Source organism: Anomaloglossus baeobatrachus, chromosome 6 (assembly GCF_048569485.1).
Source record: "Anomaloglossus baeobatrachus isolate aAnoBae1 chromosome 6, aAnoBae1.hap1, whole genome shotgun sequence".
In the NCBI taxonomy this organism is placed as follows: domain Eukaryota; kingdom Metazoa; phylum Chordata; class Amphibia; order Anura; family Aromobatidae; genus Anomaloglossus; species Anomaloglossus baeobatrachus.
In genome coordinates this window covers 149,217,856-149,243,662 of record NC_134358.1, presented here as the reverse complement: position 1 = coordinate 149,243,662, position 25,807 = coordinate 149,217,856, and the positions used below count along the sequence as shown (strand labels likewise).

The window sequence follows — 25,807 nt, the reverse complement described above, 5'->3', positions numbered from 1 at the left end:
CACTATCCTCCACTCCCCATAGTGAGCCCCACACTCTGCTCCACTCTCCATACCGAGCCCTCCACACAGCCCTCCCTCTATTTTGTCCCTTGCACTATTCCTTACTCTGTAACCTCCGATAACCCCCAGTCTTTCTGAATCTTCAGCTCAGAGTGCTTGGCATCTCTCCTCCTTTGCGTTTCTATACAGTGACGTCTGCAGTTTGATGAAGTGACGTCATTGCTCTGGAGCTACATCAGCAACATGTGAATATTAGAGAAGGAAGCTGATGGTAGCTCTTTTGACGCCTGAAGTGCTGGTGCCACTTCTGGATTCAATCAGCTCCCTGCCTCGTTTGTTCATTTGTATTTGCGTCGTAAAGACACAAATACAAATCGATGCTGGCAGCGCCCTCTTCCCCTCCTCCAAAAAGACAATGAATTTGTGTAGTCTGACAGAGATTTTAAAAAAAATGGCAAATATGAGCTGGCATGCATGCTTTCAACTTTGGGAACGGTCTCATTTCTATTGCAGCATGACTGTACCAGAGTTCATAAAGAAAAATTTATCAAGTTTATAGTTGAGTGAGTTTTGTGTGGATGAACTTCGCTCGCCCACAGAGATATCTGATCTTAACACCATCAAATACCTTTGGGATGAACTAGAATAGAGATTGCAAGTCAGGTCCTCTCATCCACCGTATGTGTCTGGCCTCACATGCTCTTCTGGATGAATGTGCATAAATTCCCTCATACACATTCGCACTATTACAACACGGCTGCACACTCTTCGGACAGGAGCATCTCAGCTGCATAGAAATACATGCAGCCAACCTGCTCCTGTCAGGAGAGTGTGCGGCCGTGTCGGGTGATGCGATACGATAATAGTGCGAGTCATGCGTTCGTGTGAGTGCCCCTCAACTGCAAAAGTGAGACCAATTCCATAAGTATTAACCTAACCTCCTGGACACCACAACGCTGTGTTACATAGCCAGCAGCTTACCGAAATCAGTGCGATCAGAGGGCAGCTGAGAGCCTACTGAAGGATTCCATGTCTGCGATGTTAGAAATTGTAGACTGTGGCAACACATTATAGGAGATCATCAATTATACAATAAACTGCAGTACAACAGTATTGCAGTGTATGTTATAGATCTAAGTTCTGTAGGGGACTAATTAAAAAAAAGTAAAAAACAAAAATTATATAAAAAACACGTGTTTATCTAAACCACCCCCTTTATCCCCCAATGTACTTGGCAAAATGTAAAAAAAAAAAAAAAAAAAAAAAAAAAAAGAACATTACATATTAGCTATTGCAATCTAAAAAACAAATTGTAGAAATATTTTATTTTTACCATTTTTATTTTCTTTTACACAAGAATTGGAACATCAGAATTGTCATTTTTCCCGAAAATAATGCTACAAAAACTATGAAAAATGTAGCATGTAACTCTCAAATGGTATAAATGTAAACTGTGTCGACACAAAAACCAAACCATTAATGGAATGACTAAAACGTTATGGGTCTCTGAAAAAAAATAAAAAAAACAAAAAAACCCATTTGATTTGTGTTGTAATTTTCTAAGTTAAGATATTTATAACCACAAAAATGAAAAAATAGAAGAAAAACTGACAGGATTAGTATCATACTGACCAGAAGGATTATGTTCCCAGCTCGTTTTTTCTGAACACTGATTGATTTATTGCCAGAGAAACAAAACCCAAAAAAAACATAGACACAAATAGTTTTTCTTTTTTCATTATTTCACTGCACTTAGAATTTTTTGTTCCCATTTTTAGTTCACTGTATGCTGAAGTGAATGGTATCATTCAAAAGTTCTGCTCTGTGTGCAAAAAACAAGCACTTATACGGCTGTTAGCAAAAAAAATATAAAAAGTTATGGCTATTAAAGAGGGGAGGAGAATAAAAAAAAAAAAAAACGTAAAAACCTAAAAATCGTCTCTGGTGCCCATAGGTTTAGAATGTGATGACATAATTGCTCCTGTCTGTGTAATGTGTAGGTGTCCCAATGCTTCTGTGAATATAGTGTGATTGCATATCAAACTTAACATCGTCCAAACCTGCCGAGATCTGCCAATAGTCTAATGTGTATTGGGGCTTCCTGACTCTTCCCTGACATGATGGTTGGTAGAGAAGGATCCGGCATATCTGATTTCCAGTGGTGTTCTCCGGGAGAAAGCCGCAGTCACAGGAGTCTGGCTGCAGAGCTCTCGTAAAGAATATGGGAGCACTCGGCCAAGCACTCGGGTATAGAGGTCTCGGGAGTGACCCTTCGGCGGACAGCTTTCTGTCAGCTATGGGGGGCTTAAGTGCTATGATCTTTGAAAAAACACAAAGAATTTCGTTCGGCTCACCGTTCCAAAGCAGGTCTCTCCAACTTCTGGTCCGGTGCACGGAACAAGTGGTTTGGCTAGCACAACTGAATAATCAGTCACATCAAGAGGAGGAGGAGAGGAGAGAAGATCCAGCACCGACGTAATAAAAAGATTCTTTATTCAAAATTCATAAAAAAGATTCCAACCAAGTACAAGATAAATTTATACTTGATGCGTTTCGGAGACGTTTTTTCTCCGAAACGCGTCAAGCATAAATTTCTTCAGCGCTCTATTGGGAGACCCAGACGATTGGGGTATAGCTACTGCCTCCGGAGGCCACACAAAGCACTACACTAAAAAGTGCAAGGCCCCTCCCCTTCTGGCTATACCCCCCGTGGTATCACGGGTTCTCCAGTTTTCAAGCTTTGTGCGAAGGAGGTCAGACATCCATGCATAGCTCCACAGATTTTAGTCAGCAGTAGCTGCTGACTATTTCGGATGGAAGAAAAGAGGGCCCATATAGGGCCCCCAGCATGCTCCCTTCTCACCCGTTGATGGTGTTGTAAGGTTGAGGTACCTATTGCTGGTACGGAGGCTGGAGCCCACATGCTGCTTTCCTTCCACATCCCCCTGGGGGGCTCTGAGGAAGTGGGATCCTGCCGGCCTCAAAGCTCTGACGCCGGGCTCCATCCACAGACCCATTTGAACCTGCTGGATACGGAGCTGGAGTACCGTTCAGGGACATGGCCCTGCACCATTACAGGTACTCTGTGTCCCCGTACACACAGGCACAGCACACTCCAGACTTGCTGGGTGTGCTAGTGCGCCGGGGACAGTAAAGGGTTACAGTCACTGCAGCTTTGCTGAGTGACTTTGTGTATTGGGAACTACCGCGCCGGACGCTCCGGGAGCGGCGGCGCGGCTGGGACTTGTAGTTCGCCGGGGACTGGGCGCCGACCGCGCTTTTACGGCGGCGGCGCTTATAAATCCAGTCCCCGGCTTCTGCGGCCTAGTGCCGCTTCGTTCCCGCCCCCTCCCTGTCACTCAGGGAAGGGGACAGACGCTGAGCAATCAGCAGCGCCGAGGGCTGGAGCCTTATTTACATGCTCCAGCCCTCTCACTGCACACTGTCGGACGCCGGATTCCCGCTCTGACTTGGGGCACGCCCACGGCCCGCCCCTCCTCACACGAGCTGGGGAAGACGCCGGCAGCCATTACTGCAGTCCGAGCTCGGACTTTCGGCAACCAGGCAGGACGGTGGCGACCATACACCCGCTTATAGGCGGGCGGTAAGCGGCACACATAGTGCTGACCCCAATATATACTGCAGTGTGTACATGTGTATTTTAACTGCATAGGTCGCTATATGCCCGCTTGGAGAGCGACACATCAGCAGCAGGAAAGCAGGTGTGCTAAGGCACAGGCTTTCTAGGCTGCTTGTATTGCACGTACTGAAGTGTTCATTTGTGTTTATGCTTGTATGCTATACACTGCACTGTACAGTCGCTAGTCTTAGCTATATTCTCCTGGAATGGCTAGACTACAGCAGCAGAAAACCAAGGGTGCTGGGGCACAGGTTTTTTTTTCTATGCTGCTTGTATTGCATGGGCTGCAGTGTGCATTTGTACTTGTGCTTGTATGCTATACATTGCACTGTATGGTCACTCTTCTGGGCTATATTCCCCTAGATGACTAGTCTACAGCAGCAGAAGAGCAGAGGTGCCAGGGCACAGGCTTCTATGCTGCTTGTATTGCTTGTGCTGCAGTGTTCATTTGTACTTTATGCTTGTATGCTATACATTGCACTGTACGGTCACCAATCTTGGCTATATACTTCTAGATGGCTAGTCGGCAGCGGCAAAAAAGCAACACAGATTTTCAGTGCTGTTTTTACTACATGGGATGCTGTTCATGACACCGTCCCATTGTGTGCATGCTCCCCTGTAGCACTTCGTCTGCCGGGGTCTCTAGCACTTCGTCTGCCGGGGTCTCTACTAGTCGTGGCCAAAGAAACCACCTGTCATCCCTGTCCAAGGACAGGGACGGAGTTGCAGTTTCGACAGATATATTGTCATAAGATAGAGACTTGCAGTCCAGACAGGCCATGGGCAATCTTCCTGACCAACCTCATTTGGAACGGGGGGGTCCCAGGAGGACTCTCTGTATGATAAGGCAGCTCTCCAGGACTTTGATCCTGACATCGCTATCAATCCGGATACACCGGATGGTAACGCCATACGGAATGATCCTATAGCGTCCATCAATGGAAGGTTGGATCTTTCTCCCTCAGCTCCCCCAGTGGAGGAGTCAGCTTCACAGCAGGAGAAGTCCCTTTTCAGTATCTCAAACGGATATTGAGTATTTTTCTGGCCACGCTGACTTCAGAGAAGCAGTCCAGAAACACCACGCTTACCAGATAAGCGTCTTCTCCAAACGTTTTTAAGATACACGTTATCCCTTTTCCCCTGACGTGGTCAAGCGCTGGACCCAGGGTCCAAAGGTGGATTCTCCAATCTCCAGGCTTGCGTCTAGAGCCATAGTTGCACTGGAGATGGGGCTTCACTTAAAGATGCCATTCACAGACAGATGGACTCTGGTTGAAATCTGTCTAGGAGGCTATCGGCGTGTCGGTTGCTCCGGCATTCACAGCCGTATAGGCAACCTAACCTTTTCAGCTGTTCTTGCGCAGCTGGCCTTGAGCACATGTACATCTGTACCGCAGAGGCGTCCGTAACTCCGCAATGTCTGCACTGCGAATTACCCTATTAATGCTGTCCTAAAAGTACAGTCGAGGTTTCGGTCCTTCCCAAGCTCGGGCAGGTCCCAATTGTCCTCGTGCAAAAGGGCTACAAAACCTCAGACGGGCTCAGATTCCGGCCGGGCTCAATCACGCCCAAGGAAGGCAGCCGGAGGAACCGCTACCAAGGCGGTCTCCTCATGACTCTCAGCTCTCTCTCTCTCTCCGCATCCGCGGTTGATGGCAGACTCCCCCGCCTTTGGCGACATTTAGCTGCCACAGGTCACAGACCGGTGGGTGACGGACATTGTGCTCACGTGCACAGGACAGTGTTCTGTTCTCGTCCTCCGACTCCATTCTTCAGAACGGCCCCACCTCCCCACCGAGCAGATGCCCTGCTGCAGGCGGTGGACGCTCTAAGAGCAGAAGGAGTGGTGATCCCTGTCCCCCCTCAGGAACGAGGGCGAGGGTTTGTACTCCAATCTCTTTGTGGCTCCAAAAAAGGACGGCTCCTTCCGTCCTGTTCTGGACCTAAAACTGCTCAATAAGCATGCGAACGCCAGGCGGTTCCGGATGGAATCCCTCCGATCCGTCATTACCTCAATGTCTCGAGGAGACTTCCTTGCCTCAACAGACATCAAAGATGCCTATCTCCACGTGCCAATTGCTACGGAGCACCAACGTTTTCTACGTTTTGTGATAGGAGACGACCATCTTCAGTTCGTAGCTCTGCCATTCGGTCTGGCGACAGCCCCACGGGTGTTCACCAAGGTCATGGCAGCAGTGGTAGCAGTCTTGCACTCTCAGGGACACCCGGTGATCCCTTACTTGGACGATCTACTCGTCAAAGCACCCTCCCTCGAGGCATGACAACGCAGCCTGAATGTTACGCTGGAGACTCTCCAGACTTTCGGGTGGATCATCAATTTGGCAAGGTCAAATCGGTCACCGACTCAATCACTAACGTATCTCGGCATGGAGTTCACACTCTATCAGCGATAGTGAAGCTTCCGCTGAACAAGCAGCGTTCACTGCAAACAGAGGTGCAGTCTCTCCTTCAAGGCCAGTCGCACCCCTTAAGGCGCCTCATGCACTTCCTAGGGAAGATGGTGGCAGCCATGGAGGCAGTTCCCTTTGCGCAGTTTCATCTGCGCCAACTGCAAGGGGACATTCTCCGCCAATGGGACGGGCAGTCAACCTCCCTGGACAGGAAAGTCTCCCTTTCCCAGACGGCCAAGGACTCTCTGCAATGGTGGCTTATTCCCACCTCATTGTCACAGTGAAGATCCTTCCTACCCCCATCCTGGGCAGTGGTCACGACAGATACGAGTCTGTCAGGGTGGGGAGCAGTTTGTCTCCGCCACAGGGCTCAGGGGACGTGGACTCAGCAGGAGTCCACCCTTCAGATCAATGTTCTGGAAATCGGGGCAGGGTATCTTACCCTACTAGCTTTCCAGCAGTGGCTAGAAAGAGAGCAGATCCGAATCCAGTCGGACAACTCCACAGCGGTGGCATACATCAACCACCAAGGAGGGACGCGCAGTCGGCAAGCCTTCCAGGAAGTCCGGCGAATCCTCATGTGGGTGGAGGACACAGCATCCACCATATCCGCAGTTCACATCCCGGGCGTAGAAAACTGGGAAGCAGACTTCCTCAGTCGCCAGGGTATGGACGCAGGGGAATGGTCCCTTCACCCGGACGTGTTTCAGGAAATCTGTCGCCGCTGGGGGGTGCCGGACGTCGACCTAATGGCGTCTCGGCACAACAACAAGGTCCCGGCATTTATGGCACGATCGCGCGATCACAGAGCTCTGGCGGCAGACGCCTTAGTGCAAGATTGGTCGCAGTTCCGGCTCACATATGTGTTTCCACCTCTGGCACTCTTGCCCAGAGTACTGCGCAAAAAAAAAAAAATCAGATCCGATTGCAGCCGCGTCATACTCGTCGCCCCAGACTGGCCGAGGAGATCGTGGTACCCGGATCTGTGGCATCTCACGGTCGGCTGACCGTGGTCACTACCAGGCTGGCCAGACTTACTGTCCCAAGGGACGTTTTTCCATCGGAATTCTGCGGCCCTGAACCTGACTGTGTGGCCATTGAGTCCTGGATCCTAGCGTCTTCAGGATTATCCCAAGGGGTCGTTGCCACCATGAAACAGGCTAGGAAGTCCACCTCTGCTAAGATCTACCACAGAACGTGGAAGATTTTCTTAACCTGGTGCTCGGCTCAGGGAGTGTCTCCCTGGCCATTTGCATTGCCTACTTTTCTTTCCTTCCTGCAATCGGGGTTAGAAAAGGGCTTGTCGCTCGGCTTCCTTAAGGGGGAAGTCTCGGCACTATCCGTGTTTTTTCAGAAGCGTCTAGCACGTCTTTCTAAGGTGCGCACGTTCCTACAGGGGGTCTGTCATATCGTACCCCCGTACAAGCGGCCGTTAGATCCATGGGATCTCAACAGGGTATTAGTTGCTCTCCAGAAGCCGCCTTTCGAGCCTCTGAAGGAAGTTTCCTTTCTCGCCTGTCACAGAAGGTGGCGTTTCTCGTTGCGATCACATCGCTTCGGCGAGTGTCTGAGCTGGCAGCTCTGTCATCCAAGGCTCCCTTCCTGGTGTTCCACCAGGACAAGGTAGTGCTGCGCCCCATTCCGGAGTTTCTCCCTAAGGTCGTATCCTCATTTCATCTTAATCAGGATATATCCTTGCCTTCCTTTTGTCCTCATCCGGTTCACCGGTATGAAAAGGACTTACGTTTGTTAGATCTGGTGAGAGCACTCAGACTCTACATTTCCCGCACGGCGCCCATGCGCCGTTCCGATGCACTTTTTGTCCTTGTCGCTGGTCCGCGCAAGGGGTTGCAGGCTTCTAAAGCCACCCTGGCTCGATGGATCAAAGAACCAATTCTAGAGGCCTACCGTTCTGCGGGGCTTCCGGTTCCTTCAGGGCTAAAAGCCCACTCAACCAGAGCCGTGGGTGCGTCCTGGGCATTACGACACCAGGCTTCGGCTCAACAAGTGTACCAGGCAGCTACCTGGTCCAGTCTGCACACTTTCACCAAGCATTATCAGGTGCATACCTATGCTTCGGCGGATGCCAGCTTAGGTAGAAGAGTCCTGCAGGCGGCAGTGACACCCCCGTAGGGGAGGGCTGTTTTGCAGCCCTAGCATGAGGTATTTCTTTACCCACCCAGGGACAGCTTTTGGACGTCCCAATCGTCTGGGTCTCCCAATAGAGCGCTGAAGAAGAAGGGAATTTTGTTACTTACCGTAAATTCCTTTTCTTCTAGCTCTTATTGGGAGACCCAGCACCCGCCCTGTTGTCCTTCGGGATGTTTTTGTTGTTTGCGGGTACACATGTTGTTCATGTTGAACGGTTTTTCAGTTCTCCGATGTTACTCGGAGTTAATTTGTTTAAACCAGTTATTGGCTTTCCTCCTTCTTGCTTTGGCACTAAAACTGGAGAACCCGTGATACCACGGGGGGGTATAGCCAGAAGGGGAGGGGCCTTGCACTTTTTAGTGTAGTGCTTTGTGTGGCCTCCGGAGGCAGTAGCTATACCCCAATCGTCTGGGTCTCCCAATAAGAGCTAGAAGAAAAGGAATTTACGGTAAGTAACAAAATTCCCTTCTTATCTTGCACTTGGTTGAAATTACCTTTTTTATGAATTTGGAATAAGGAATCTTTTTATTACATCGGTGCTGGATCTTTTCTCCCCCCCCTCTTGCTATGATCTTTGGACTGATCTCAGTCAGAGTAGGTCCTGAGCGAAACACTTTGTAATGCCCTTGTCATGGATTATCTAGTTTCATGTAAATGAATGGTTAAATCAGTAAACTGAATCCTTACTATACATTTGCATGGGTTATTTAAAGCTCTTGTGAACATTTAATGAATAAGAAGTATAATTCACTATATGCCATAATCCATTTTAACTTTTTTTTTTTTCTTTTCTCTTTTTTTTTCTCTTTTTTTTTCCCTCTTTTTTCTTTTTCTTCTTCTTCAGGGCATTTGAAATGGACCAAAGCAGAAGATATTGACATAGAAACTCCAGGATCAATTTTAGTGAACACTAACCTGAGGGCTTTAATAAACAAGCACACGTTTGCTTCTTTACCTCAGCACTTTCAGCAGTACCTCCTTCTCTTACTCCCAGAAGTAGATAGACAGGTGAGTGCCTGCAGCTCCCGCGGGATTTTGCTCCTTAATTGCATAGATCCGTTGCACTTCTGCTAGATAAATATATAGTTTTATCCTATTAAGTTGTATTCCCGTTCTGACAGCACCTTCTGTTACAGGTCTACATTAGATTAATTCCAATAGTATACCTCAGACATACATTGCACACCCTAATGGCCACAAAATATATATAAAGAAAGTATATCAAGTGGTAACTTCACACATGACCAATATACATAGTAAACTTCATCCAGGCACTTCTTTAGTGAAAAGTAATAAATAACAAATATTGCTGAGCAGAAAAAGGTGTGATGTTGTGATTTGTATTCTGTACTTGGTTATACGGTTTTTGCATACCGTGTTTTCCCGAAAACAAGACCTCCCCCGAATATAAGACCTAGCAGGAGTTTTCAGGGAGGCTTAAATAAAAGACATCCCCTGAAAATAAGACCTAGCCACGGACAATAATGAAGTGTCATGCAGCCGTAAAAAAAGTTAGACACTGCAGGACACTTCATTATAGACAGTGGACAGCCCCAGAAGAGAGAATACCCACCCCATCATACTCACCAGAAACTGACCGGGAGCAGGTGAGCGCATCAAAATCCTGCGGCGGAACACGCACTCACACGCGTGCGCGCGCGCGCACACACACACACACACACACACACACACATCAGATTACATACACACACTACAAATCGCATCCACACACCACATCCAATGATATCGCTTGCTTCTTGGCGGCGATACTGTGCAGTCACCTTCCAGGACCTGCCGGAGGATCACATGGCCGGAAGCACATGGTATCTCTGGATGTTGTGAGTGTGTGTGCGCGATTGTACCGGTATATGCGATAATGTGAGTGTGTGTGAGTGTATGTGATCGGATATGTGACTATGTGTTCTGTGTGTGTGTGTGTGTGTGTGTGTGTGTGGTGATTTATGCGAGTGTCAGCCAGACGCAGGGGAGGCGTGCAGCATATCTGCTGGGAAATCTGGGAGCCATACAGACAACTCTGCTGGTAAGTATGACAATCCTGGGAAGGGGGGCTCTGCTTTTTGTGGGGGGTTAACTTACCCCCAACCATGTCTCTTTGAGAATAAGATACCCCCTGAAAATAAGACCTAGTGCTTTTTTCAGGGCAAAAAAAAATATATGTCTTATTGTCGGGGAAACAGGGTAGGTGAAACTCGTTCCTCTGTGTCCCATTTCTTCCATGCTCAGCATCATACCTAAGGATATTTATACTACCCTTTAGTGAAGTAAAGTTCTTCCTATATATGACTACATCTTAAAAGGAACCTGTCACCAGTTTTTTAGAGTATGAGCTAATCCTACTACCTTCCTTAGCACCTATGCGGCATTCTAAAAAGTGGTATATGCATATCCCCAAAAAACCTTTTGAATAGCTTCCGCGTTGTATGCAAATGCAACTGGTCCGGTCCGATGGGTGTCTTTGCCACAGGTCCTGTCCCTCCTCCCCGCTGGAAATCGCTATCCTCCCAATGTGATTGATGTGGATGACGGTCCCTGCATCATCCACATAGCCGGACAAGATCTCGCGCCTGCGGTGGGAGATTGCAGTTTATGCAGGCACATGTTACTCTGCATTACTGCGGGTTGTTGCTGTCACATGCTCAGGTTTCAGGTGCTGCCCGCAGCAGGCCAAAACAAAGTGCGCCTGCGCAAAACACTATCTTCCTGGTCAAGCGTGAGATTTTGGCCGGCTATGTGGATGACGCAGGGTGCATCATCTATATCAATCACATCGGGAGGATGGCAATTACGCGGGGAGGAGGAACAGGAGCCGCGACAAAGACACCCATCAGACCGGACCAGTTGCATTTGTATACAGCTATTCAAAAGGAGTTTTTTGTGGATATGCAGGGGGGTCAGGGTATAATATACCACTTTTTACAATGCAGCATATGTGTTAAAGGTGGTGGGATTAGCTCACACTAAAAAAAAAAAAAAAAAAAACTGGTGACAAGTGCCCTTTAAGGTTTCTCATATACAATAGATAACTATCGGCTGAATGGTGGTTCAGCTAATTGTATGGCCAGCAGCTTTCTCTTCCTGATCCTTTATACACTGGAGCACCCACTCTGCTGATCACCCACTCTGCTGATCACCCACTCTGCTGATCACCCACTCTGCTGATCACCCACTCTGCTGATCACCCACTCTGCTGATCACCCACTCTGCTGATCACCCACTCTGCTGTGCACCCACCTTGCTGTGCACTCACCCTGCTGTGCACTCACTGGTCTGCTTCGTACAGTTTCAGTAAACAATAAAATTGGTGCTTTATCAGCAGGACTAGTTGATTCAGACCATGTTGTCCTCCTGCTCTGTATATCCCCTCCTTCACCACTGATTAGCATCTTTCTGCAAATACAATCAGCTGATAATCAGAGGTGCGAGGAGGGCTTTACACAGCTCAGCATTCAGAGAACTAGTAAGGCTATGTGCCCACGCTGCGTTTTTGTGCGTATTTGGCCGCTAAAGACGCACAAAAACGCACCCGCGGCAAAAAACGCATGCGTTTTTGTCGCGATTTGGTGCGTTTTTGGCTGCGTTTTGCTGCGTTTTTGATCTCTGCGTTTTTCCAATGCATTGCATGGGGGGAAAACGCGGAAAAACGCAGGAAAGAATTGACATGTCCATTTTTTTTTTTTTAAGCTCAAAAACGCAGCTTAAAAAAAAGTTGTGTGCGGACAGCAAAAATGAAAACTCATAGACTTTGCTGGGGAAGCAAGGTCATGCAGTTTTTGAGGCCAAAAACGCACCCGAAAAACGCGCAAAAACGGAATTTGTCCCTGTTAGTGAGCAGACAAGACACTTATTCTAGTAGAAAAACTCCCTGTATATATTGTCCTATCATTTTAAGGGCGTTTGCTTGTTTTTCCTTTGTTTGTGTTTTTCTTTCTATATAAATCAAAATCCTGACAGCAATCGTTTTTTTCAGTGTGCATTACACCAGTAAGACAGTAATGTAATAAAGGGAATGTTTATTCAATTAATCCATTAGAGTAATATGCCCTTAGGCCATTGTGTGAGCCGCCATCTAACTGCTGAGCTGTGTTTTGGGCCCTTTCACTCCACAGAAAGCCGCTGCTTTTATCCTGGAGGAACAAGTGATTCTATAACTTGTTTCCATGGTTAAAAGACAGTGTTACATTTCCATTATTCGTATTTTCTTTCTCATTTTTTGCTCCTCTTTTCCCCTTACATTTGCTATATATTTGTACGAACTAAATTTGTTGCCAAGTTACAGGCATTGTCACCTGATAAAGAACAGATAGAGCACCACAACAGTGTGACCACAAGGTGTCATGCCATCCCTCTGAATCCAGTGTGTGTACCTTTAATGCAGCTTATTACTTCTATCAGTAGCCAACATCACTCCTGCCGATAGAGGAGAAGGACTCGGTCACACGAGCATCTAATCGGTGCATGTGCACTGCGGACCACAGAGGGGGAGCACACGGATCCACTATAGCTGGTGTGCCGGTAGATGTGGCTGATTTTCTACACAAACCAGTGATCTGAGGTGGAGAAAGAATAGCAGCATGCACTAGTGGGGTCCATGTAACGCACCACAACAATGCATACAATGTAAGCCAGGTGCAGAGGACTATTGAAAAGCGAGCCAGTCTCATCTGCACATAGCCAACATGAATGGCTCCGTGTGTTAGTTTGCATTTTGGAAAGGTGCAAGAGCCGCTTTTACATTGTATGCATTATTGCAGTCTATAAAACGGACCAAAATAGTGCATGCTGATTTTTTTATTTTTTTTCCTCTTCCACGCAGACCACCGATCCTTGTGGAAAATCGGCCATGTACAATGGCTATAATGGGTCATTGCACACATGGATTTATTTTACTGGATGAGCCCGTACAGGCAGCTTTGGCACCAGTCCGCAATGTGAATGTCAACACTGTGTTCTGAATCCGGTCTAGTTTTAGTAGAATGTCAAACTAAAAGAAAACAAAACAAAAACTTATGATGTAGAGAAAGTCTGCCCTAAACTAGTAATTTGTGACTATATTCTGTATGTATTTCCTCTCTCTCGGGCACTTTCTCTCTTTCTATTTCTTTCTTTCTCTTTCCCTCTCTCTCTCTCTTTCTCTTAACCTAACTGTTACAGCAGTTATTCCATTTATCGACCCTAAAACAGCAGACTCCCTAAATGTCTGAGTAATATAGAAAAAAATGACTTTTAAGTCCTCTCCTATTCTCCTTACAGATGGGAAGTGATGGGGCTTTACGTCTTAGTAACTCTGCTCTGAATAATGAGTTCTTTGCATATGCAGCTCAAGGCTGGAAGCAGCGATTGTCAGAAGGTAAATCTATTGTCTTACTCAATTCATTAAAGGGATTATGTATAGAAATGTGCTTACATTAGTAAGGCATGGAACTTACTAATGTACTTGATGTCTGAAACATGCTTCGATTTTCAGCTACTTCCCAAGTTTACTACCACTTCACAAATACTAGTGTGATTTACTTGTGTTTATGAAGCCTGGAAGACTTAATCACTAGTAATGATTGTGTAACGTATGTGAAATAATGACAAAAGAAGTTTTACTACTTAAGATGTTGATCCAAAGGTAGGTAAAATGAACCCAGTTATGGTTCTCTTTTGTCCTCCTATTTGAGAAACAAAATCTTTTTAAACCAACTTTAAGTTTGTATGGATGGTTATTAGGTAATGTTAAAGGGATTGTTCATTTGGCACAGTTATTTTTGTTAGTAGGATCTTTTAGAAATGAGCTGATCACAAGTATTGTAGTCTGTAGTGAAAATCATGGTCTCCTATGATGCCCAGTCATTGCCTGGGCTTCAGATGAGTACCAATATGTCAGTGACTGGGCCTTCAGTAGACCCTCAGCTACAATGGTAACCCATCAGCACCCTACAGCTTGTTGTGGGTGACAAATTGGATCCAGTAGGCAAACCAAATAGATGCTACTGTCAGTGACTTACTTTCGCAAGGCACTGTATGCATTTTGTATTGTGCAACCTAATGACCGATCTAAGGGGTCGAAACTGTCTTTTCAAGTAGCCATAAAGTTGTGGGATCACTTAAATGAACATATGTAACACAGGAGAAAGGAGGCTGACCATTTTTCACTTTTTAACGTGTATGAAGGGTGCAAATTGTTAAAGCAAAAGGCTTGTTGAAACAAAAATGTGATCAACAACCATATCAAGAATAAAGAAGAAAACAACCATTAGCTTTTGCATATACAAATTGTTGTGATATAACTAATTTATTTACTTATTTTCCTTCCAGGAGAGTTTACTCCAGAAATGCAAATGCGAATTAGACAAGAAATTGAAAAAGAGAAGAAAACAGAAGTTTGGAAAGAAAGATTCTTTGAAAGGTTTTATGGAGAAAAGTAAGAAATACTGTTAAAAATAAAACATAATTCTAGTAGCACAGCTGGGTATGTGCCTAATAACTTTGTTCCTTAGTCGATGCAATCAGTTTATAAAGATGAATATAAAATGTGCTTGGACATCTATAGAAAAAGTATTGGGACAAACACTGCACTCAGTCTCTGGCCCTATTGGTCCTAAGTGGTTCAGTTCTAGAATATACTTGTTTTTCTGTATATCAATAACTTTCTATTCTGAAGTTTTAGCCTCGTAGCTACACTCACTTAAAGAGGATCTTTCACCAGTTTACACATGATAAAATTGGCATTTCATGGAATAGTGGTTGCAGAACTGAATAAAACATAGTTTTTCTCTTTCCTCTCCATAGAGGCGATATTGACTTGCTTAGGTTATTATTTAAGGTAAGCCCAACCGCCCAGCCGGTCGCTGCCAGAGTTATTTCTCTCTAGGGGCATATACTTCTTCCTCTGTATGACATTGTCCAATCATAAGCAGGCAGCAACGGGGAAAAAAAGAACCCCCCACAATTGCTTAGAACAGGCTTTCTCCTATGAGATACATGTAATTACAGACATACGTACACTCTGCACCACTACACTATGATTAACGAATACATAAATTCCACTATTGCTATATTGTAAATATAAAATTAACATTTTTTTTATATGAAAGACATCCATGCATTTCAAAGTGACTTCAATCTGCATGGTCCATAACTCTAGTGACACAACTCTCTATGTGACTAGGCAAGCCGGAAATGAAATGGGGAGAGGAGATGGGAACCAGAACTTTCATATATATATATATATATATTAAAAATATATTATGAGTTTAGTATGCCCCTCCTCCCTTGGCTATGCACCCCTTATCCACTCATCTTTCCCTAAAAAAGGTCATTAAAAGCTAAGCCTGGTTCCTTAATGATGTTACATTGGCTTGGTTAGATGGTTTTTAAGCTTTTTGGCCAAAATATGGATGCCAACGAACTCTTGTTTTTTATGTATATAGCAATAATGGAACTCATGTATTCAATAATCGCCATGTCCTGATGCAAAGTATATTTATATACAGTGCTCCGCATAAATGAGAGCACCCCCTTTTTGAAAATTAAGATTTTAATTATCTCACTAAATACAAGGGCAATTTCCAAAATTTTGACAAGACCGAGTTTTATAGAACTTTTATAACCTATAACATGAAAGTTAGGTGAATAATATAACTTTCATTTCAATATCTTCATAACAATCTTTATACAATATATATATATATATATATATATATATATATATATATATATATATATATATATATATATGTATATGTAGCATCTCTGCAACTGAGGGGAGAAATTTAAAAATAAATAAATAATAAAAGCTATGTTTTACTCAGCTCTGCAGTTACTATTCCAGGATGTGGCCGGTAACATTCTCAAACTGGTGAAAGGTCAATTAGTGGGTAGCACTGATTTTATCACCGTCAGTATTACTTTCCAATAAAACACTCACTTTTTTGACATCACCAGAATGAACCTCACATACCTTAAGCTTTATTTACAACAATCAAAAAAAGCCTTTGAATAGTTTCTATAAGATATGAGAACTTTTCATTATACAGATATCACTGTCTTTATTACATTTTTATCTCTTTTCCTCTCTGTTTTACATTGTGCCAGTATATCCCTTTTCCATTATCTGGACTTTGCCATCACTATGTAATCAGAGAGAGGGCCAGTGTTGGGATGTCCCTGGTGCTTTATGTGATTTTTTGTTTGTTTCTCCCATGGACTGGACAGTATGGCTCTGCTGTGATAGAGGAGCAAACACTTTTCTCTCTCAAGCTGAAGATTGCTGAATGATAGGCTGATGAAACATTGTAACACAGTGGGTAAAGGTCCAGTCACACATAACGAGATCGTGAACGAGATCGCTACTACGTCACACTTTCTGGATCGTTTATGAGTCGTTGTTGAAATCGCATGTTGGGTGTCACACATAACGAGTTTATGAACGAGCATGCGTCCCGTATAACAATCTTTCAAATCGCTGGGACCCTGTCACACAGCAACTATGTTAACGATTCCAATCCCATTAGGGGCGTTGTAAAATGCAGTGAGTCACGTAGGCGTGCATTTGCGTCGCTTTTTCCATACCCCCCTCCGCTTTCATTGGCGGCCAATACTGCGTTCTGATTGGGCATGCAGGGGGCGTATCTAGCGGTTACATTTTGGATCGCGTCACCCTTTGTCACTTCTTTTGCGCTTTGCTTTGAGATAGAACCTGCGTCTCCACCCTGATTCCTTCGTCCATTGTACCCGGTCGCTTTGTTGGTGTGTTTTTCGGATCGAAGCCGCACCTGCACCTGGAGCTAACCAATCGGTGCAGAGAGGGGCGCGGAAACGGGGACGCAACAACACGCCTTCGTGCATCTCATCTAGGTCGTCAACGAAATCGTTAATAGGGTGTCAAACATACAGATTCATGCAGCCCAGCAGGACTCCAACGAGCCAAAAATGGCCCAAGCTGTTCGGCATCGATCAGCGATTTCGCAGCAGGGGGTGAATCGTTGGTACGTGTCAAACGTGACGAGATCGCAATTGAAGTCGTTCTTGCGTCACAGAAACTGTGACGTAGTAACGATCTCGTTTACGATCTCGTTATGTGTGAAGTGGCCTTAACACTCAGACATTAGTTTACGGTCCAATAAGACTAATAGACTTTGGCCCATTAAAGTATACTGATTGTTGCTCGTTTTATACATTTACGTACACTGGCCAATGAATACAGATGGAACAAGAAAATTGTTTGTACAATCATTTTGTCTTCTGACTGCATCATATTATCGGCAGCACATCCGGTTTATACCCATCGATGTGCTGCAAATGACATTTATTTTTATGCTGGCATAAATAATCCAGCATGTTTACATTGGCCGATAATCGAGTGCTTATTTGACGAATGCTTATTTGACAATTCTCAACTCTTCTAAATGGACCTTTGGCTGTAGCTTCCGGATAATGTAAAAGTACAGAGATTTGTAAGATGTTTGTTTGCCCTATGGGCTGTGTCTGGTATTGAAGCTCAGGTTCATCGATTTTAGTAGCAAATGTCACTTTGTGGGCAATAAGCATACCTATGTTTTATTATTTTACAACCTTTTTATTCATTATGCAATGCAAAATGCTAATACAGGTTTCTAAAAGGGAACCTGTAACCTTGTAAAATGCCATTTACATCTAGACACAGGATTAATCTGCAGGTAAATAGTGTTCCAATGTTGCCTTTCTGCCTTACAGAAATTCCCTTTACAGTGAGCAAAATAATTTGTTTATGCCTTTAGCTGCTGGCTTTTTATCATAGGGGCTTGCACGAAGCGGCTAGTCACTGGTCACAGCACTGCTCTCTATATGGAGAGCAGCGGCTTTAAGCACGGCCTGGCATGTTGATTGACAGCTGGTTCTGCAGCAACTCTGTGCAGAGTGAGCTGCCACTCAAACTACCGAGATATACAGCTGCTACTCACAGTATAGTGAGCGGTGTTGTGTCTGGTGACTAGCAGCTCCATGCATGCCCCGCTGATAAAAACCTGGTAGCTCGCAGAAGAGAAAAATTAATTTGCTCACCATAGCTGTATTTCCATTAAGGCAACCGGGCAGCATTTTAATGTTATTTACTTGCAGATTAACCCTATATCTGCAGGTAAATAGCATTTTCCAAGTTGACAGTTTCCCTCTAAATTTAGAATTGAAAGCTATAAGTCCTTCTTGATCTTGCAGAGCACCTCAATTGCATGTTTTTGTTATGTAACTTTTCTTACATGAAATCGAAAAACTCTTTAAATATCCTTGATTGAATTAACGGTATAGAAAAGGCTACGTTTTTAGAGTTGCTTTTTAATCAACAGGTTTGTAAAGGCAGACTGTTATTAGATGCTAGTTGTTTTTTCTTTTCCAGGTCTGGAATGTCCAAAGAAGAATCTTTACAACTGACTTCTGGACAAAACAGCAGTGAAGATGAAAGTAGTTCTTTAGAAACCTCTCTCAACTTACCAGGACCGTCTACCCAATTTGAGGACAGTATACCAACTAGTAATGAAACTCCAGTGATGCTAGAGACTGAAATTATTGAAGAAACTGTGTGTAACATGGAGCAAATTCCATCCAAAGACCTCACTGGAGAAACTGCGCTGGAAGAGATATTGATATCTGAAGAATCAGTGATACATGAGGAGATTGCTGAGGAAGTTGAAACAACCATTTGTGAATGCCAAGAAGATGGTAAAGAGGAGATTGAGATATGTGAAGAAGTAACAGATCAGAATACAGGGGAAGAGGAAAAAGAGTTACCTCCAGAAAATGTGGAGTCTTGTGTTGTCATGGAAGAAGAGATGTTACCTGTTGTAGATGAAAAAGTAGAAGAACTAAAATCTGAAGACCATCAAGATGTAGTGCTGGATGTTTCAAGTGATTTACATGAATGCAGGCCTCCGTCACCTGTGGCATCTCAGAGTGCACCCATTGAAGAAGTTAAACAGGAGACGACACCAGTTGAAGATGCCATTGAATCAGAGTGTGATGCTCCCAAAGCTACTCCTGACCCATCAGGTACAGAAGAAGTGGCTCCTGTAGAAATGGAACTTATCAGTGAACCAGATGGACAGTTCTCTGAATCTGCATGCATTTCTGAGACCTCATTTTCTTCTCAAAGTCCAGAGGAAGCTTGTGCTAGTCTAACTTCACCAGGAGGCGACCTGCAGTCTGCTTCAGAGGAACCTTATACACCTGCATCTGTTGAAGCTGCTTTTCTGTCTGAAGTTTCAAGCTTTGATAATGCTGAAATGGAGAGTCAACAAAAACCGTTAACTGAAAGCCCACCAACCTCTGTTGCTTCAGATGCTTCACCTCTCTCCACTTCCCCTGTCTTATCAGAACCATCTCCTTGTTCTAACCATCCACTGACACCTGAAGAATCTCCAGCATCAAATTTGCCATTAACGTCAGAAGCATCTCCAATGTCAGATGTACCCTTAATATCAGAACCCTCTTCAGTGTCTTCCTTAGCACTGACCTCTGAAACCGTAAATGCACCAAATGTACCTGCTATTTCTGATGCATCATCTGGGTATAGTCCTATACCGAATGAACATCATCTGCTCCAACAAGAAAGCTCCCCCACCATTTCTGATGAATCACAGTCACCATCAAAGGATGAAACTGATGGTTATTCAGAGGCATCCCAAGCAGACACTGTTGGCACTGAACATGAAAGCTCAGAAACAATCAAGTATAATTCAGCAACTCCAAACTCTGATAATTCAGTGTCTGAAGACAACCAGAAGCACTGTAATTCAGAAAAAGAGCAAGAGAAACCAAATGTAGCATCGGCACCCCAGTTATCACCTCCAGACACTATAACTATTAAAAATCATTCAAGCCATTATCGTATTGTTGAGAAAAAGTATTTATCTCCTTCAAGAGAAGGATTTGAGGGGACCTACTGTAGGAACAATGAGTCTGTTCACTCAAAGTCTCACGAGAAACTATATTCGTTAGAAGTGTCTGGATATTATGAATCTACAAGAAATAAATCTCATAAGCAGCAGGGAATCTCCCAAAGTCGGGCTGACAGTTCACATTATAAGTCATATGACCATTCTAAACAATCTGAGGCCGTTTGTCGAGAGCCTGAGATTTCTAAGCGAAAAACTGTAGAGCAACATAGTTTTGGTAACTACAAGGAAAAAAGACCAAGAATAGATGATGATCACCATAGTAGAACATCTTCAATATCAAATCAGTCTGAGAGGGAACATCCACCTAGGGAAGAGCCCCGCGTTCCACCTCTCAAGGTAAGATAATTGATAATGTAGAGATGTTTTTTATCTGTCCATTGACCCAATAACTATTAGACTACACAAAATTATTTATATGTAGGCTTTATTTGTTTTGCACAATAGGTTGATGACTGAAATCTATTATTCTTCTGTTTTGTAAATAAACCTATTTCTATGATTCTGTTCTAACCCAATTGTTCATAGTTTGCTCTTCCCGTAAATGGTTGTATTACTGCATCCTAATATAATACTTCTTGCCGCAGTAGGATATGTTGGTGTGTCCTTATGATAATGTGAGTATAGAAGGTGCGCCTACGTGATCATTGTACAGGTTTAGCTGTAATTGACAATGGGGCTTCCAATGTAACCACCAGAATCACTGTAACCACCAGGATCACTAAAGGCCGCTTTACACACTGCGATATCGGTACCGATATCGCCAGCGTGCATACCCACCCCCATCAGTTGTGCGACACGGGCAAATCTCTGCCCGTGTCGCACAACATCGCCCAGACCCGTCACACTACTTACCTTCCCTGCGACGTCGCTGTGACCGGCGAACTGCCTCGTTTCTAAGGGGGCGGTTCTTTCAGCGTCACAGCAGCGTCACTGAACCGCTGCCCAATAGAAGCGGAGGGACGGAGATGAGCGGGACGAACATCCCGCCCACCTCCTTCCTTCCGCATAGTGGCCAGGAGGCAGGTAAGGAGAGCTTCCTCGTTCCTGCAGTGTCCCACGGAGCGATGTGTGCTGCCGCAGGAACGAGGAACAACTTCGTTACTGCTGCAGTAACGATATTTGAGAATGGACCCCCATGTCACCGATGAGCGATTTTGCACGTTTTTGCGACGATGCAAATCGCTCATAGGTGTCACACGCAACAGCATCACTAAAGCGACCGGAGGTGCGTCACAAATTCCGTGACCCCAACGAGATCACTTGCGCGATGATGTAGCGTGTAAAGCCCACTTAAAACCACAGTCTGACAATTATAACACCTTACTTGCTGCCATAGATATTGACCATGACACCTGAGTAGCATATTCAAAGAAAGGTCCCTCTTTTTTATTTAATCCTTGCATTAGGATCACTTTTTTTTTAACATATCGATCTGTAAGACCATTGTTGGGGAAATACTGTAGATGAATTCTAAGGAAGCTTGTGCATTGTATTTCATATAAAAAATGTGCTAATAATTATTGTATTACAATCACCATTGCAAGCCTTATGCTTATCTGTAATAAATTTAAAAAAAATAGTTTGCCAGAGTGTACCCAGCTACAGAGAAAATCAGCAAAAGAAAAAAATATGGATATGTTTAAAAAGTCTCAAAGACCATGTGGGGGGGCACAATGTATAATATTAATTAGAAAAAATAGCAAAGGTAAAATTGGAAAAAAAAGCATAAAAACTGAAACTAAAGTAAAATAAAATTATACTGCCAAATATTTTCCCCTGGTACGAAGGGCTGCTGCTAAGTGTTTGGCTTTACCCAGAAAGAAACGAGAGAGAATGATGAAACTTTACATTTATTCCACATACTCTCCACTGATGTCAACACACTTTTTACATCGCTATTCCAAGTTCTGTAAGCCTCGCAAAAAGCAGGATTTCGGTTGTGCCTCAAACCAGGCATCCATAGCAGCCATGGCATCAGAAATGGTATGAAATTTGTTAACCTTGAGGTGCTTCTTTAGGTTAAGAAACAGATGATAGTCAGAGGGAGTTAGATCTGGTAAATAAGGTGGGTGGCCAACCAACTGGAAGCCCATCTCTGCAAGTTTTGCGATGGTCGCTTGTGCAGTGTGAGCGGAGGCGTTGTCTTGCAGGAACAAGATTCCGTTGGACAGCTTGCCGCGCCTTTTGGCCTTCAGAGCTGTCTTCAATTGGTCCACATTTCAATGTAATACCTTGCATTGATGGTGAAACCCTTTTGAAGGTAGTCCACTAGCATCACGCGGTCCTTATCCCAGAACACAGACGCCATCACCTTAGTGGCTGATTTTTGCACCCTGAACTTCTTTGGATGAGGAGAACCACTGTGCCTACACTCTTTTGACTGCTCCTTATTTTCAGGGTCTTACAAATAATTCCAGGTCTCATCCATAGTGACCAGTCGATACAGAAAGTTCTTATCAGTCTGGAAGGCAGACAAATGGACCGGGAAGTTTTCACTCTCATGCTTCTCTGATCTGTTGTCAAACATTTGGAGACCCACTTTGCAGATAGCTTCCTCATGTCCAAATGGTCATGGATAATGACACAAACACATTTACTGGAAATCCCCACGATGTCTGTTATTGCTTTAGTTGAAGTTAATCGATTTTTTTTACCAGTATGAGGTTGTGCACAGCATCGACGATCTCCGGAATAACAACCACTCTCGGTCGTCCAGTATGTTCCTCATCATTGGTGCTGAAGTGGTCCATTTTTAAATTTGGCAAACCAGTTCTTAACTGTGTAATATGAAGGGCATTGATCCCCCAATGTCTGCGACATATCACCATGAATATCCTTTGCCGACTTACTTTGCAGAAACAACAATTTTATTACTCCTCTGCTATCAGTTGCTGTGAATATCGCATTAGACTCTACCATTTTGTTTTCCCGCATGCGTAGAACTCTGTTGCCATAAGCAACAAACACAACATTTTGAAAACATATATTAGACACATAAGGCTTTCATGTGATGTAACATTTGTCACCATAGAAACAAAAAAAGATCGCAAAGCCAAAGACTTATCAGCAACCCTGAATGACAGCAAAATTATGCCCAATGTGTCCCGAAAAAATGACTCAAATTATTTGAATATCTGAACGAGAATAAATTGTAAGGTCATTAAAAGTGCATGTATGTTAAAATCCAAAAAATGTACCTGTTTGGAAAAGAGGTAAGTGGGCCAGTTATGAACTGGTTAAGTTTCCACTGAATTGTTTTCACTTCTTTTATGAAGTCACCATTTGTTAACAGTAAAAGCTGTACCACGATCATTTGCTTGTATCTTCTAAAAGGCTCACCATCATTGCTCATGTAAAAATGATTACGGTTGTGAATTGCATTTGTCCTTTTAATTGTTGAATTGCAATTAGCTGAATCTCTTCGGCTTATTGTGCAGGGCATTATGAAAAGAGCCATTTGTTTTTCACAATAATTTCAGCATTTCATAATGTTTTTATTGTCTATTAGATAGAAATTGCAAGGTCAAACAAAGCTGCCGAGTTCAAAGAGAAATTAAAAGAGGTTCATTTAATAGTAAATACAATAATGCAGAAATACACATATAATGTCTTTGAATGTATTTTTGAACAACATGCTATGTTGGATAGTTAAAGGGGTTGCTCATCTGCTTAAATGGGTAAAATTGCAGAGGGCTTGTAGACCCAAACAAATTGGTAGTTTTACGTCTTATTAAAAATACCGGTATTCTTAAGAACAAAGGGATTTTTAATTTTTTAGTTTGTTGCCCATTATTAGGTTAGCAGCAACAACTCCAGTATATCAGCGGTGTCTAACATTCTAGGCTCTTTCCTATAGAGCTTGTAAGCACTGCTGCAGCGATCCAGCCAGCTTCAGTTTTGCTTTGCTTCTCCAATGATGCAGAGAAAAAGTTGCCTCCATTGACATTGGAGAGCACACAATTTGGGGCAGCAGGGCACTGCCTCCTGAAGATTGACAGTCACACAACCCCTTTAAAAGAAACTCATAGGTTCAAAATATATTTTCCAAATATGTAAGTAAAGTTCATTCAGAAATATTTCTATGGACAAAGTATCCTATTTCTATTTCATTAGCCTGCATGTAAATTATAGTCAGTCTGTACATAGCACGACCTTTCTAAACTAGCATCCTGCCAACTACATATATAAGGTAACAGAAAATTGTCATGAATACATTATATTTAGGACATACAGAAAGTTTACAAATATACATAGCTTATATTATTGCATATTTCATTTAAAAGGGTTAATTGGTAACTATTTTAAAATTAATACCCTCCCCTTAATTTATGACATTGTCTATATTTTACCTATATAAGGGTACGTTCTTTACTGCTAGAGTATAAGGACCAGTGTCATACATGAAACTTAAAAAACCTTATGCAGTCGCTGCTGAGACTATCTGAAACATAAATCGAGCAAAATACCAATGGTAGAATGTGTGGCTTAAAGGGTATGTGTCATGAGAAAATAACCTATTGTTTTACTTAAATTGAAACTGGCAGTTACTCACCTGCGGGGCGGTCCAATCCGGTCCAGTCAATTGCGCATCCCTGGTCTTGACCCGGAACCGCCTCTATCCTTGCGATCACCATCCTTCTTCTTTCTTTGTGTGGATGACGCGTCTTACGTCATTCACACGATGTCCTCCGTTGCACTCCTGCGCACGGGCACTTCTCTCTGCCCTGTTGAGAGCAGAGCAAAGTATTGTAGTGCGCAGGGAAAGGTCAAAGAACGCCCTTGCTTGCACCCTACAATACTTGATCTGCCCTCAGCAGGGCAGAGAGAAGTGCGCAGAAGCGCAGTAGAGGTCATCCACACAAAGCAAGTAGAAGTACGGCAATCACAAGAATAGAGGAGGTGCAGGGTCAAGACCAGCGACACCGACTGGACCATACGGCTTCGCAGGTGACAGGTTCCCTTTTAAGTTTTTATGTTAAATGTATTTTTAAACATATTTTTTGGATTATTTTTTTTTGTTTGTTTCCATAACATCTGTATTAACAAAATCAAAATTCAAAATCTTACAACTTTTGTACTAGGCACTTGGGATATTTTTTTTACTCTGGAAAACTGTTCCTGTCAGAATATCTGATTAGGGGCAGGGTTACAAAACTAGGTAACACGTCTATATACAGCCGATCACACAGGATCTACCATCCACAACAGGAGATGTCACAGCGGACCCTTCTTCTGCTTCATTACAAAAGATTGGGTCCGAGTCTGTCTACTTCTGCTAAGATACATGTGGATTTCCTGAAAGTACAAAACTATGAGTCTAAAATCGCTCCAGTGGCCAGTGTGAAAATTGCAGATTGTAATATGGAAAAAGAAAAACATTTGCCAAAAATGTTTCACAAATACATTTACCAAAAAACCTTTTTGAAACCGTAGGTCATGTTCTGACATTCTGTTCCAGCTCACCATTTTACATTTAAGTCTCACTACAGAGGTTACGCAACGGGATTGTCATATGTGCATGTACCCTGTTTTCATTTTAATCAGGTGCTAATGAAATTGGTGCTATAAGTGCAATTGATTCACTTTCATAATGTTATGACACAAATAATGATATTTCATGGAAGTGAAATCTTATCAAGTATATATCTTTTAACCTTACCAATGAAAGC

At 43.6% G+C, this 25,807-nt stretch overlaps 1 protein-coding gene across 2 annotated transcripts in view; it reads left to right on the top strand.

The window, feature by feature from the left end:
- Positions 1 to 25,807, top strand: part of ASXL3 (ASXL transcriptional regulator 3) — a 149,213-nt gene that overhangs the window by 112,175 nt on the left and 11,231 nt on the right. For both annotated transcript variants that reach the window (XM_075353315.1, XM_075353316.1), the window contains 4 exons: positions 9,047 to 9,210; positions 13,474 to 13,570; positions 14,524 to 14,629; positions 18,581 to 20,474. In XM_075353315.1, the coding sequence (XP_075209430.1) occupies positions 9,047 to 9,210; positions 13,474 to 13,570; positions 14,524 to 14,629; positions 18,581 to 20,474 (2,261 nt within the window). The remainder of the gene's footprint in view (positions 1 to 9,046; positions 9,211 to 13,473; positions 13,571 to 14,523; positions 14,630 to 18,580; positions 20,475 to 25,807) is intronic.